The 14,781-nt window shown below is 45.3% G+C and overlaps 2 protein-coding genes across 2 annotated transcripts; both read right to left on the reverse strand.

Annotated features, from left to right (window-relative positions):
- Nucleotides 1–284: 284 nt before the first annotated feature.
- LOC310835524 (uncharacterized protein) lies at nucleotides 285–3,779 on the reverse strand. Its single transcript, XM_083720196.1, has 3 exons — nucleotides 3,727–3,779; nucleotides 1,609–1,755; nucleotides 285–1,205 (listed from the first exon to the last, which is right to left on the reverse strand). Exons 2-3 carry the CDS (start codon nucleotides 1,676–1,678, stop codon nucleotides 688–690), a joined length of 588 nt encoding a protein of 195 aa, XP_083576322.1. The 5' UTR covers nucleotides 1,679–1,755; nucleotides 3,727–3,779; the 3' UTR covers nucleotides 285–687.
- Nucleotides 3,780–7,336: 3,557 nt separating this feature from the next.
- LOC310837764 (uncharacterized protein) lies at nucleotides 7,337–14,652 on the reverse strand. Its single transcript, XM_083724840.1, has 4 exons — nucleotides 14,542–14,652; nucleotides 10,251–10,346; nucleotides 10,067–10,150; nucleotides 7,337–8,904 (listed from the first exon to the last, which is right to left on the reverse strand). Exons 2-4 carry the CDS (start codon nucleotides 10,317–10,319, stop codon nucleotides 7,762–7,764), a joined length of 1,296 nt encoding a protein of 431 aa, XP_083580966.1. The 5' UTR covers nucleotides 10,320–10,346; nucleotides 14,542–14,652; the 3' UTR covers nucleotides 7,337–7,761.
- Nucleotides 14,653–14,781: the final 129 nt, after the last annotated feature.

Genomic DNA, 14,781 nt, shown 5'->3' on the forward strand with positions numbered 1-14,781 from the left:
GAGAAGATGAGCGTTGTACTCCGATGTCCAAAACTGTCATCAAAAGACTCTTCATGATTATCTGAGCATTTAGATCAGGTGCACAGAACATTAGGTGCTCCGGACATTGCTGAACTACAACTCCCATCAGCCTCAGCAAGCATGAGCCACGGGCCAGGGGTGGTGGCAGTTGTAGTTCAGCAACTCTGAAGGGCTAGCGGTTCCCCCACACTTGATTTAGATGCTTATTTTGTGACAGGAACATCCTGGTGTCTCCTCCCAGGGAGGGGGAAGATGGCTGTCCCCAGCTATCTAGCTTCTTCCAAAGACAATTTTCACAAATCGGTCACTCAGAACTAAGCAATTAAAGCTATGCAACTGAAAGAGGACAGTGAGCTCTGCATCAAGCAGTCAGTGAAACGCTTTCCCACGTCCTTCATGCAATCACCTTCCTAAGCTAAACAACAACAGATCTCCTTTGGTCGGTGTTAGATCCTTCAAGGTCCACCACGTTCTTGGAGCCTCACCACCTTCCATGTGGCTTATGTGGTTCTCCTCCTGTGGGTATTCTCACGATCATGAAACTTTGATTCAGCCTCAAAGCTTTCATCACAGTTTAGACATTGGCAGGGTCTCTCCATTGCATGGAATGGTCCACACAGCTCAAGGCCTAGCTGGAGACCTGCTATTCTTGCACACAACAAACATTTACATTCTTTGGTTTTGTCGCGAGTTGTCTGGGGTTCTGTGAGGTTTCTTCCCGCAGTCCGTGGACCTCATTGCCTGGTGAACTTTTTCGTGCAATCCCAGGTTTGATTTGTGATGGAAGCACTTTCCGCATTCATCGCATTTGTAGGGCACGTGAAAGGTCTTGTGTAAGCTTAGGCTTGCAATCCGATAGAAACCCTTCCCACACTCCGAGCATTTATATTGTTTCTCGTTTGTCCTGAGTGACGGCAATTCAGAAGTCTCTCTGCTGTGACTGCCACTTTTTCCAAGTTTTGAGCTTTGAAATTGCTTCCCTTCCCCACAGATTCTCAGGTGAGCACTATGACTCCCCTTGTCTGGATCTTCTCGTTCAATGAAGATTCCTTTCAGATCAGATACACCCTGAGCCCTCTCATTTCCCAATTTCTCCCTTGATCCATCCTGATCATGCAAGATCTCTCCTTCTACTTCAACCTCCATTCCTTCTCCTTCAGTCTTCCACTCCAGCACATCACCTGCTGGAAATAAGAGTGAAATTTTATTTTAGAGAGAGCTGGCAAGTTGGATGCTAACCTGAAGAAGGTGCAAATACAAATGTGTAAAGTGTTTCCTTATACTTCTTCTCAACTTCCCTCCTCCATGAGTGAAAAGCATGTTGCAACGAGTTTACTTTTCTTTCAGTCCTAACCATCAACAGGGAAAACACATATTAAATAGCCAGGAAAATTAAGCCAGAATTCTAACAGGACAGAAGGAACAGTGATGGATTGGAAGTAAGGGGAATTTCAGGAGCAGAAAAAGGCAACATAAAATGAGGTTGGCCCTTTGGGCACAAGTGGCCACCTACAGGATAGGAAGATATCACAGCCCTGATCCCTCAGCAGCTCTGTGACCCACAAGAACACACGGAAAGGGCCTCACCTGGGGGGAATTCTTCCATCCTGTCCAATCCCACTCCAGATGAAGGACTTGAGGGTTTGTCTTCTTCCATGACCCTCTTTACAAAAAATACTGTTGCAGTGTACAAGATGAGAAGGAATGCCAGTGATCTAGGCTGATGAGTTGAGTCTATGGACAAGAAGATAGTAAGAAGAACCTAGAACCAGCTTGTTATGGAAACTGGGGGCGGGGGCACATCTTTAAAGTTGTAAACAATTACAGATATTATGCCTGAATGTATCCTTTCGACTTGACAGCTCAGGGAATATACCTAGCTTTATGAATCATATAAAATCAACACCTTTGCCAAGTTCCTCCATTCCAACGCCATATTGCCCTTGGAAAAAGGACTCTTTCCCCTGCCACCTCCCCAAGCTTGAAGACATGTATACACTCCAGGAAATGCCTAGAGGTGACAATTGCTGGGCTCATTGTTCTCTAAGGGAAGCCAGAGCTCATCACCAGACTTGCCAAGGGGTCCAGACATGCAAAGGAAGTTCTATTGTACTTTGGGTGGTGGGACTTCAGAGGTGTTTGCCTATGCTAATCTTATACCTGGGTCTTGCCCAGACATGTCTGCTTATGCTAATCTTGTACCAAGGACTTGTCTGGACATGTTTGCCAAGGTTAAACTAGTGTAACCCCTGTCTACCCCTCCCCTTTTGTGACATGTCAGTGATGTAGCAATGATGCCATACGAACTGTATTCTGGGATATGGTAGGATAGTTCTAAAAGTCCTTGTCACCCCATCCTCAGGGTTCAAAATTCCTCTTTGAACCTGTTGCGCAATAAACTTTGGTTTACAGCTATTTGCTCCGGTTGGTGGCCGGACTCCTTCCTTTATTCTGCAGGGAGCCGTGGGCTCTGCCCGACCAGCTTGGGGACTGAGCAGCAAATCAGTCTCTTACGTTTAAGCCAAGAAAGAACATTCTCTATAAGATTGACTATCAATATACATATCAAGACTTTGAGACTAGACCACTGAAGAAGCCTGGAAAACTATTTGGGAGTGGGCTACCTGCAAGCCCCAGTTAAAGGGCCCCATCTGGGGCAAACAGCGGCCTTTTGATTACTTGGACTGCCAGGGAGAAACTGGAGCAAAACGCCGGCACCCTGTCTCTACAACTCTACTAGCATCTCTTGGTATTGTGAATATCACCGAACTTACCTTTGGTTGGTATCTTCATGAACTTATCTAATAGACTGAGTGAAGCATTTGAAAAAAATCTATTGAAACCAGACATTATAAGTTCATTTTAGGCTGGGTAGTTTGCAAGTCTTTGAGGCTTTGTTTAATGTTTTGTATTTTTCTCAGAAGGTTCATAAAGTAAGCCTAGCTGGAAAATGTGATGAAAATGATGTGAAGATGGTATATTACACCCGTTAAGTTAGCAAAAATGTATAAAGTTAGTAATAAGTGCTGGAAATGTAAAGAAAAAGAGGGAACATTTTATCACATGTGGTGGGAATGTAAAAGGGTGAAAAGTTTCTGGGAGATGATATAAAATGAGATGAAAAAAATGTTGAAATACACGTTTTTAAAGAAACCAGAAGCATTTTTACAGGGCATTGTTGGGAGTGATATAAATAGAAAGGAATGTAAGCTCTTTTTATATGCAATAACAGCAGCAAGAATATTATTGGCCCAAAAATGAAAGCAAGAAGAATTACCGACAATTGAAGAATGGAGGATGAAGTTAATGGACTATGCAGAACTAGAAAAACTAACAGGAAGGATTCGGAACCGTCGGGACCAGAAATTCACGGAAGACTGGAGTAAATTTACGGACTATTTGAAAAGTATTTGTGAAGATCAGACGACGTTTGTAGGTTTGCAAGAAGTTTTGTGAGTATTATTGGAACTATTGCAAAAATGCAAAAAGTTAAGAAATGCATAAGAAGTGGTTAAAACGGTGGATCATCAGAGGTGCTGATGGAAGTCTAAAAAGATTGTATAAGTGATAAGTTTTGTGGTACATTTTATAATTTATATGTTAAAATCAATAAGAATTATATATATATATATGTTTGTGTGTGTGTGTGTGTGTGTGTGTGTGTGTGTGTGTGTGTGTGTAAGCCTAGCCATCATGCCTACTTACCTCTTCCAAGCCCCTGGCTGCAGATGAAACCCTCGTAAAGGAAACAGGTATGAGAGGACTTCTTCTACACAGCTGGGCCTTGGCTCATTTTGAGTGGGGCCAGCTGCGAGTCGTTCCCTTGCTGGGAGTGCCTCAAACATTGAAGGCAGAGCAGGTGTGTAGCTTTAAAGAGAACTGTATTCCCCTCACAGAACTACAATTCTCAGGAGAGAGATGATGGTGATGATTAATTGCATTTATATAATGCAATGATATTAATTGCATTTATATAATGGCCAATACCTGCAGGTTTAATTATCTATTAAACCTGCAGGTATTGGCCATTATATAAATGCAATTAATCATCACCGTCTGCTAAACCATTCGTATATATATATATATATATATATATATATAATTTTATTAGTTTTTCAACATATTTTTTTCAACAATAATTAACCATACTTTTGTATCATATACCATTTTTTTTACTTCCATCAATCACATCGGAATTTTTTCCAATCTTTTCACTTAATATACATTTCTTCTTTCCACTATTACATTTAAATCTCATAACTAATATCTCTATTCATAGTTGTCAACATTTTCCTTTTTTTAAAAGGGAAATTCCTTTATTAGCTTCAACCAGAGCCAGGGCCTTTTCAACACTGGCCCCGGCCTGGTGGAACGCTCTGCCTCATGAGACCAGGGCCCTGTAGGATCTGATTTCTTTCCGCAGGGCCTGTAAGACAGAGTTGTTCCGCCTGGCCTTTGGCTTGGAATCAATTTGATTCCCTCCCTTTCTTTTTTCTTTTCCTTCTCTTCCTGCGATGAGGCTACATTTTAATGTTTCAATATTTTAATGTTGTATTTTAATTTTGTTTTTAAGTTGTAATCATTCAACTTGTTTTTATTATTGCTTGTAAGCCGCTCTGAGCCCAGCCTTGGCTGGGGAGGGCGGGGTATAAATAAAAATTATTATTATTATTATTATTCCGAATAGGATTCCTCACAAGAAAAGGGAAAAGTTGACAGCTATGTCTCTATTCTTTCTCTACTTGGCAATGTTTCATATATTTCTCCTTACAAAACTTCTTGCAGCCCTACTAGCGTAATTTGTTTTTTACAGTTCCTCTTCAAAAAGTTCGTATATTTCTTCCAACCTTCTATGAATCTCTGGTCCTGCAGGTTTCGAATCCTTCCTGTCATTTTATCTAATTCTGCTTAGTCCATTAATTTTGTCTGCTTCTTCTTTTGTCGGAATTTCTTCTTGCTTCCATTTCTGGGCTAACAATACTCTTGCCGCTGTTGTTGCATATAAAAACAATTTAACATCTTGCCTATTAATATCCTCACCTATAATACCAAGTAAAAATACTTCTGGGTTTTTTTTTTAAAATGTATATTTCAACGTCTTTTTCATCTCAGACTGCTAAGTAAAGGTAAAGGTAAAGGTACCCCTGCCCGTACGGGCCAGTCTTGACAGACTCTGGGGTTGTGCGCCCATCTCACTTAAGAGGCCTGGGGCCAGCGCTGTCCGGAGACACTTCCGGGTCACGTGGCCAGCGTGACAAAGCTGCATCTGGCGAGCCAGAGCCGCACACGGAAACGCCGTTTACCTTCCCGCTGGTAAGCGGTCCCTATTTATCTACTTGCACCCGGAGGTGCTTTCGAACTGCTAGGTTGGCAGGCGCTGGGACCGAGCAGCGGGAGCGCACCCTGCCGCAGGGATTCGAACTGCCGACCTTTCGATCGGCAAGTCCTAGGCACTGAGGCTTTAACCCACAGCGCCACCTGCGTCCCTCACCTGCTAAACCATTCCATAATTGGGTGGGGGAGTTCCTAACAGTTCTCAGCACCCTTGAACTACTTTGTCATTTCATGGTGATTTAAATAGTCCTTCCTTGGAGTTTTTAAAGCAGAGTTTGAATGTCCATCTGCATTGCAGGGGGTTGGACTAGATGACCCTTGGGGGTGCCCCTTCCAACTATGATGCTATGAAAGATACATGGGGAATATGGTCATGGGTAGGACTCCATCTAAACTTCATGACAGCTTAAACTTTGTTGCAGCTTAATAGGGTGATGAACTTGCTCAAGGTCATGGGGCGAGTTTCATGGCTGAGTGGGACTTTGAATTCTTGGGTCTCCCAGCTCCGAGGCTCACTCTCTAAGCACTACACCACACAGTCTCCTCAGTTCTCCCAGGGGGGATAGGGGTCTCTAACCACTCTTGGCACCCATAACAGACTACAGCATCTATGGTTTTTGGTGTGTCTGTTTGCTGTAAAAATGGTGTTCACATAGTGCTCCAAAGAGGAACAACACCTTAAAGGTAAAGGGACCCTTGACCATTAGGTCCAGTCATGGCCGACTCTGGGGTTGCGGCACTCATCTCGCTTTACTGGCCGAGGGAGCCGGGGCACAGCTTCCGGGTCATGTGGCCAGCATGACTAAGCCGCTTCTGGCAAAGCAGAGCAGTGCACGGAAACGCCGTTTACCTTCCCGCCGGAGCGGTACCTATTCATCTATTTGCACTTTGATATGCTTTCGAACTGCTAGGTTGGCAGGAGCAGAGACCAAGCAACGGGAGCTCACCCCGTCGCGGGGATTTGAACCGTTGACCTTTTGATCGGCAAGTCCTAGGCTCTGTGGTTTAACCCACAGCGCCACCCGCGTCCTCAGTGCCACAAATGACCAAATTCTCCCCACCAGAGGCTTTTGATCCATGCAAGCCTGAAGCAGCAGTTCTCTCCTTGCAGCAGTTGGTGGTTTGCATAACCCAGCCAGGAGGCCCATGGCACCATTCACATAACAAAAACTACTGTAGATATTAAGATTTTGAAAAGTGTGTGTGTGGGGGGGGTCCTTGACTTGTCTTTCGAAAAACGGGGGGTTTGCAATACTTGAGTACTAGGGAACCATTGCCCTACAGGAATTACTAGAAAACTGAATGTAGCAACCCAGGTGCTTTGCCTAATTTATGCTGTGTGGTAATTATCTCACTGCAGGAAGTGAAGTTACAGGGAACCAGGCAGAGGGCCTTCTTGGTAGTGGCACCAGCCCTGTGGATCACCCTCCCAACAGATTTCAAGGAGATGAAGAACCTCACAACTTTTAGAAGACATCTGAAGGCAGCCCTGTATTGGGAGGCTTTTAATGTTTGACCAACTATTGTATTTTAATATTTTGCTGGAAGCTGCCCAGAGTGCCTGGGGAGACCCAGCCAGATGGGTGGGGTATAAATAATAAAATTATTATTATGAGTGTTCTGAGCCATGATATCGGAATATGATGAATCTTATTCATCACAAAAGGGCCTGGTCTAAAGCATTAAGTTCTTTGGATGGCAGTGAAGTTAAGGAAGCAGTGGAAGAAAGTAATTTACGAGAGGAGAACAAACAATTTAAGGAAGATGAAGTGTGGATGAAGGCGGTACCCTAGACAAACCACAACCAACTGTTGTAAAGGCTTGAGTCAGTTCAGGGAAAATTGCCTTGCAGCATGCTGAGGATTGTAAACCGGAATGATAAAAGTGTAATTTGAAAAATCAAATAATTTAAAAAAAATAAAATAAACTGGACTGATGAATCCGCCTGTTTATTAGGATAAAGTTTATTCATAACCACCTTTTAAAAACAACTAGGACATCTCACAGGCCTTGCCTTTTAAACTTTGTACGAATATATCATTCACATAATCTTCTAGAACCTATGAAATGTACAAGGAACAAGCAGCAGAAGAGAGACAAGCTATATCTTGATTGCAGGCCATTTAAGTTAAACCACTCCTTGACCTTCGTACCGATTACTGGACTTCTTCAGAGGAAAAATACATATATTCCCCCCACTGAAAGAGTTCTGGTTATTTAGAGGTTAGCTTAGGCAGGTGAGGTTGATAAAAGTTTTTTTTTTAAAATAAAATATGCTAACCCACCATTCCTCCTCTAAAACCAGGGCTTCAACAATGCAACACGCTCCCTACCCCCCAAATATAAAGGCTGAAAATCATGTTGCTACATCGGGACTGCCTGGCAGTAGCAGATGCGGAGGACATCTTAAATACGGCGATGATGATGTAGAAGTTGCAGCATAAGCAGTAGCGGCAGCAGTACATAGCACCATCTTTGTATATGGCACCCTACAAAGGACACGCACAGATTCCAGGCTGCCTGTTGTAAGTCAGGTGTGCCTCCATTTATCTGGTCCTGGGATCTGGGCCTTGATAAGTCAAGAGGACCTCCAAGGAGTTGGCCCTGGGGTCTGTACTCTGGAAAGGCAGGAGTTTCTCCAGCTATTGGGTCCTGGGATCTGGGCTTTGATAAGTCAAGAGGACCTCCAAGGAGTTGGCCCTGGGCTCTGTACTCTAGAAAGGCAGGAGCTTCTCCAGCTATTGGGTCCTGGGGTCTGGGCCTTGATAAGTCAAGAGGACCTCCAAGGAGTTGGTCCTGGGTTCTGCATTCTGGAAAGGCAGGAGCTTCTCCAGCTATTGGGTCCTGGGGTCTGGGCCGCGATATGTCCATGGCCCTCTCACCTACCTGGCCCTCGGATTTGCGCTGCAATGAACCCAGGGCCCCCTGGCCCCCCAATCTGTGTTGTGTTAAGTCCAGGCCCCCTGAAGCTCTTTGGGGATTGTGCTGTGATAAGTCCAGCACTGCCCCAGCTCTCTGGCCCCAGGGTGGAAACCGCCAAAAGGCCGGGACCCGGGACTGACGCCAAGATGGTCTGCACCAAAATCCAGCCTGGTCCCCTTCCTCTTCCTCTGACAAGGGCAGGGACTCTTTCTGTACAGGCCTGCTGCGGCAAACCGTCACCTCCCCCAGGGAAAAAATTCCATGGGTTTGGATGCCGGACACCACCCCTTCTCCCGTCTTTGTCCCTCTGTCGGTTTCCTTTCCTCCCTCATAACCATTCTGCGGCCTTTCTTGGCAGCTACTTATAAATGTCTCCCAGTCCCACTCCATGCCTTCACCCCCCAGAATCTGTCGGTGGCTTTCCTCTTGCGCAAAGGGGCCTTGTCCCGGAAGGAGTTTGATTGATTTTGTGGGAGGCATCAGGCCTCGGCCCAACCCAGGGGACCAGCTAGCAAGACCGTCACTCTCCGCAGCTTCTGAGCTGTTGTCTTGCTCCTCTTCTTCGGCTTCCCCTTGGGCCTCCTCCGGATGAAACCGCTTAAGTCCCGTCTTCGGCTGGGCTGGAAGCTAAAAAGTGAGGGGAAAGGGCGATATTATAGAACAGCATCAAACGGGGAATAGAGAGGAGGAGGCTAAGAGATGACAGCAGTTACCAGAGGAAGAAGGGAATGGACTAGGAAGAAGGGATGAAAGAAAAGGGGAGTTTTGTAGGAAAGGAGAAGAGGAGGAGAAATTGCAGGGGATTGATAAAAAACAGCGCTTTTTTCCTAGAAAAAGGTGCTGGAACTCACCACAAAAACCTCCCTCGTTCTCGTAGAAGGGCAACAGTGCCCACCTGAGAAGTGCCGGAACTGAGTTCCGAAGCCCTGATAAAAATGCTTTTTTGAGAGGCATGTGGAGGAAGGGAGGGGGAAAATATAAAAAGGAAAAGCCTCCTCTGCTTACGAGCCTTTAAGAAGAGCAAATTCTGCCGAAAATGGGGAGGGTCACAAGAAAATCGCCAGGTTTCATCTTCTTCCCATCAAATATGGTGGGAATGCCTGCTTGCTACAACTCCAAGGAGAATAATTTCCTCAATGCATTTCATTTCATATACAACAGGCACTGCAACAAGGCCTACTACTGTTCTGTCAATTTTCAGAGAATCGTAGAACTGCAGAGTTGGAAGGGACCCCACGGTCATCTAGTCCAGTGTTTCCCAACCTTGTGCCTCCAGATGTTTTTGGCCTACAACTCCCATCATCCCTGACCACTGGTCTTGCTAGCTAGGGATGATGGGAGTTGTAGGCCAAAAACATCTGGAGGCACAAGGTTGGGAAACACTGATCTAGTCCAACCCCCTGCAATGCAGGAATCAGAGCTAATGTCTCTGGAAACGAGTTATATAATAACAACAAATCAGAGAGATACTGGCTTGTATAGTTTATACAGTGGTACCTCTGGTTATGTACTTAATTTGTTCTGAAGGTCCGTTCTTAACCTGAGGTACCACTTTAGCTAATGGGGCCTCCCGCTGCCGCCGCCACATGATTTCTGTTCTCATCCTGAGGTAAAGTTCTTAACCCGAGGTACTACTTCCGGGTTAGTGGAGTCTGTAACCCGAAGCATTTGTAACCCAAAGCGTTTGTAACCCGAGATACCACTGTATATGTGTTTATCTCATTTTGTTTGTTTGTTTATAAATCAAGTCTTTTCTTGAAGACAACAGGGGGCTTTGAACTGGGCTTACTTTTCTGGGTAAGCAATCTTTGGAAAACGCTGAGGGACTTCGCATGGTATCACTCAAGGAACTCACACGCGCCTCCCGTAACACCTGCAACAGTGAAGAAGAGATGTTTTAAGGCAGAGCATTAGGGCCGAACCCCATCTAGCTCTCCACCCCCACAGTAAGAAGTCTTATTGTCCGATGGCACCTGGATGATATCACGGGTCATATTTGGCCACATCCCAGGGTGGGAAAATCCGGGGTTTTGATCCGCCATGGGTTGCCTCAGACAAACAGTGCAGCACTATGGGAAACGAAAAGAAATGCAAGGGATCAAGACTGGATAGCAGGACATAATAACATAATAATAATACCTTTATTGTCAATGTACAACCAGTGTACAATGAAATTAACTGAGCCTCCCTCCTCCCCACCCACAAACACTCAGTCTCATTGCACTCTGTGTGCTTGTTGCACAACACACCAACCCTGAACGTCAGTTACACTATATTATTTTCCGTTCAGCAGCCTAACAGCCCACGGATAGAAGCTGTTTTTTAGCCTGTTGGTATGGCTGATTATACTTCTATACCTCCTGCCTGAGGGTAGAAGATTAAAGAGGTGCTGGTCGGGGTGTGAATCATCCCAGAGAATTTTTCTCACTCTCCTAAGGCACTGATCCCTTGCAATGTCATCTAGCAGGTTCACCACTCTCTGTAAAGACTTTCTGTCTGTGGCTGTCAAGCCAACGTATCACACTGTGGTACAATATGAAAGGACACTTTCTATTTGCTCAGCTTAGGACAGCTCGTTATATAGTGAATGGAGAGCCCTGTTCAATAATGTTTGTACCATTAAATTGACATATAAACTATGGGACAAGGATAACTGTGACTTTAAAGAGGAATGGGAACCTTTTACACAGTACCTAAAAACACAACAAAGTGAACTGGACTCTTTGGCAGGTGTTGAATAAAGACTCACAAACTTTTCATTGATAATAATTAGTTAGATGAATTAAGGATTTATACAATTCTGTAACATGCATAGAATAGCATTTATAGAGAAACCAGAGACTGGAACAGATAGGTAGCCGTGTTGGTCTGCCATAGTCAAAACAAAAAAATTCCTTCCAGTAGCACCTTAAAGACCAACTAAGTTAGTTCTTGGTATGAGCTTTCGTGTGCATGCACACTTCTTCAGATACACTGAAACAGAAGTTTCCAGACCCTTCTATATAGTGAGAAGGTGGGGAGGGGTATTACTCAGAAGGGTGGTGGGAATGGGTGATTGGCAGATAGCTGTGATGAGCCTGTTGACGACTCTTAACGACTGCAATAGGTCTTACAGGAAAAAGCAAGGGGTGAGAAGGTGAAAAATGGCTTTGTCATGTATAATGAGATAAGAAAGAGAAGCTGCTGAATTGCAACTTATCACCAAACTTAAAACCATGGAGAGACCTGGTCTGAACAAAGACCTTGGATTTTTATCTCATTATAATATGTTTTGTTGAATTACATAATAATAATAATAATAATAATAATAATAATAATAATAATGTTCATAGCATTATTTACTAACATAGAAACTGCTTGGCTCCAAAAGAGACTTCTAGCCTGGGGGGGGGGGATGACAACCAGTTGCAGGAACTGAGGGCGAAAGCAATTCTCTCCCCTCTTGAGATTCCAAGCAATTGGCGTTCGGTGGCAAGGCTGCCTCTGAACAGAAGAAAGCCATGATGACTAGCAGCTTAGGGACATAAGAAGAACCAAGCAGGATCAGGCCAAAGGCCCAACTTCCAATTTTCAACAGGGACCAAGTTGGAGGCCATCACCTCCCCCCCCCCCCCAGCCCCTGAAACCATTTTCAAAAAGTAATTAAAACCAAGGGCAAGCAATGGTCAGAGAAGCTTGTTTAAACCAACTGGGCCCCAGTCCCGGGTGGTGCAATGGGTCAGTGGGTTTGGCTTTTAACCCACCCAAGGACGGCTGTGGGCAGGATTCCTGCACTGCAAGGGGTTGGACTAGATGATCCTCGGTGTCCCTTGCAACTGTACCAATCCTATGAGAGGTCTCTTCCCTCATCTGCCCCCATCTGTCTCTCCACCCGTGCCCCTTTTCTCACCTAAAAAGCCACAAAGGTTGTATCTTTCCTCAGAGTTCCTTTTGAGGGCCCTTCCAACTCTTGCAGTCATTGGAGACCAGGGTTCAAATCCCCACCTGGCCATGATTGGGTGACCTGTTGGGTCAGGGACTGCCTGGCAGCCTAATCCACCTCACAGGGTTGTTGTGAGAATTAATTGGGGGCTGCCACCTTGAGTGCCTTGGGGACCAAGATGGGATATAAATGAAAGGCAAGTAAATAAAGAATTAAAACCCCCTTATAAGTATTATAAAATCCATAAGATGGATGGATCAAAAGAGTGGGGGAAATCTTCAGTCTGAGATGAAACCTGAACTGCATTGTAACGTCTCCACCCCCATCGTTCAGCCCAGACAGTGAGATCCAACGCTGAGGGCCTTCTCGGTAGTGGCGCCCGCCCTGTGGAATGCCCTCCCAGCAGATGTGAAGGAAATAAGCAGCTATCTTCTCTTTAAAAGACATCTGAAGGCAGCCCTGTTTAGGGAAGTTTTTAATATTTAATGCTGTATTGTTTTTAACGCTTGATTGGAAGCCACCCAGAGTGGCTGGGGAAACTCAGCCAGATGGGCTGGGTATAAATAATAAATTATTATTATTATAACAAAATGCGGGCAAGTGGAGAGATCCATTTAAGTCTACACCAGATGTGGGGAACCTGTGGCCCTGCCAAAGCCCGTCTTACACTTTATCATCCAGCTTCATTGGCTGGGGCTGATGGGAGTTGGAGAGTCCTGAAACATCTCAAGGGCCGTGGGTTCCTGTGCATAGTTTTACACACTTCTATTCATGCCCAACCCCAGCTGCTTCTTTCCTCGGGAGAGGAGAGATAGGTCACACCCACACCAGCCAATTAAAGCACATGGGCTTCCCCCAAAGGATCCTGGGAATTGCATGAGGAAGGGCTGTACCTCAGCCGCAGAGTATCTGCTTTGCATGCAGAAGGCTCTCCACCTGAAACTTTATAGACAAAGCCTTCCAGACAACACTGAGCCTACATGGACCAATGCTTTGACTCAATATGAGACAGCTTACTACCTTCCTAGTTTACCCCTCAGAGCTACAGTCCTTGGACCCGTGAACTACAGCTCCCAGGATTCTTTGGGGCAATCCATACGCTTTTAATATAGGGTGTAGGTGGAGCCATTTTTTATTTTTGCCTTGCCCTTGGGATGCCCCCATGCTGGGGTTCGGGAATTGCAAACACTTGTGAGAGCCCTGCTCTGCAACCACTGTTTAGGATTCCACATTTGGAATAAACACGGCGCTTCTGGAAACAGAAAATGCAGGAAAAGTGAGGGTTTCAAACCTAATCAAAGCAGTGGGATGGTGTTGTAATTGAGAAAGGGCCTTGCTCCTGCAAACCGTTGAGGTGTGTCGCAATCCCCTTTGATTATAGACAATCGCCATCGCTGCCACCACCTTTGTGGTGACAAAGATTTGTCTGCAGTCACAGTCAAAGGCGATTGCAATGCTCTTCTCCGGTTTCCTGGAGATTCCCCAGCAGTTTTCAATGGGCAACTGTGCCTTAAACTATTTGGGAATCTGGTTCCCAAGCCAAAGGCGGAGGGGGCACTCCCCCTAAGCCAAGCTGAGAAAATTGTCAAATGTTTTGTGAGGGGGCACTTTGGACCCACATTTATTAAACTCCTGCTCCTCTCCAGCCATTTCAACCACGCTGCAAAAGTGAGGAAGAGGGATTAAAAAAAAAAAAAAACTCCACGCAAGGATTTTGCACCCGAATCCGCAACGGAGAGTGGGATCTACTTTTCCGACCAGGGCTTCTTCTAAAATAAAAGCAGCGAGGCGCCTTGCACGGTCGTTTGACTGTGTCGATGCCCAATTTTCTCCTGCAACGCGCGCGCGCGCCTTTGGTTAAAGGAACTTGCCTCTGGGAATTTATTCCCCAATGGGAGCTTTCAAGCGCACGTGTTTTCTCCAGTCGCCGAGGCTTTAAATCTCTGCCTCGCTTTTTGCAACGTGGTTGAAATTTCCGGGGAATCGGTGCGCGTGCCCAAAAAAGCTAGGAAAAGTTGGGACACCAAAACGCCTGGCTAATGAAACCTGCAAGTGAGATCAGGATTCTTCTGCGAGGTGCGCCCTTTGCTTTAGAATCCACCCTTTTGGCGCAAAAGCAATAAAAATAGGTTTGGACTTGAATCCCCTGTTAGAAGACCCTCATGCCACCGTTGTTGCACGGAGTCTCCCAAAATATATGTAATACAATTATATACATTTACAAAATATGCAGATTTACGTCTTTGGCTTTATTACAGAAGAGATACACAACCCTCACTCCTCCAATTTCTGCTTTTCTCTGGAAGAGCATACAAAAAAAAAATCCCCTCTCCTGAACTCACCTAAGATCTTCCAGCGAGAGGATCCAGAAGCAGCTGTGTCCGTGGGGAAAAAGAGAGATCCGGAAGCGGGAATTTTTAAAAAAGCAGCTGGTTGCGACGTCGTTTCCGGAAGAGGAGCCCCATTGGAACAGAAGCCCAACCTGGAGATCTTGTGTTCCCAAGCTTACTCTCTGGAAGGGGGTTGCTCAATTTCCCTCCGAAAGCTTTCGATTTGAGGAAGGGGGGTTTCTTTAGGATTGG

Source organism: Podarcis gaigeae (genome assembly GCF_964106915.1).
Source record: "Podarcis gaigeae genome assembly, chromosome: 2".
NCBI lineage: Eukaryota > Metazoa > Chordata > Lepidosauria > Squamata > Lacertidae > Podarcis > Podarcis gaigeae.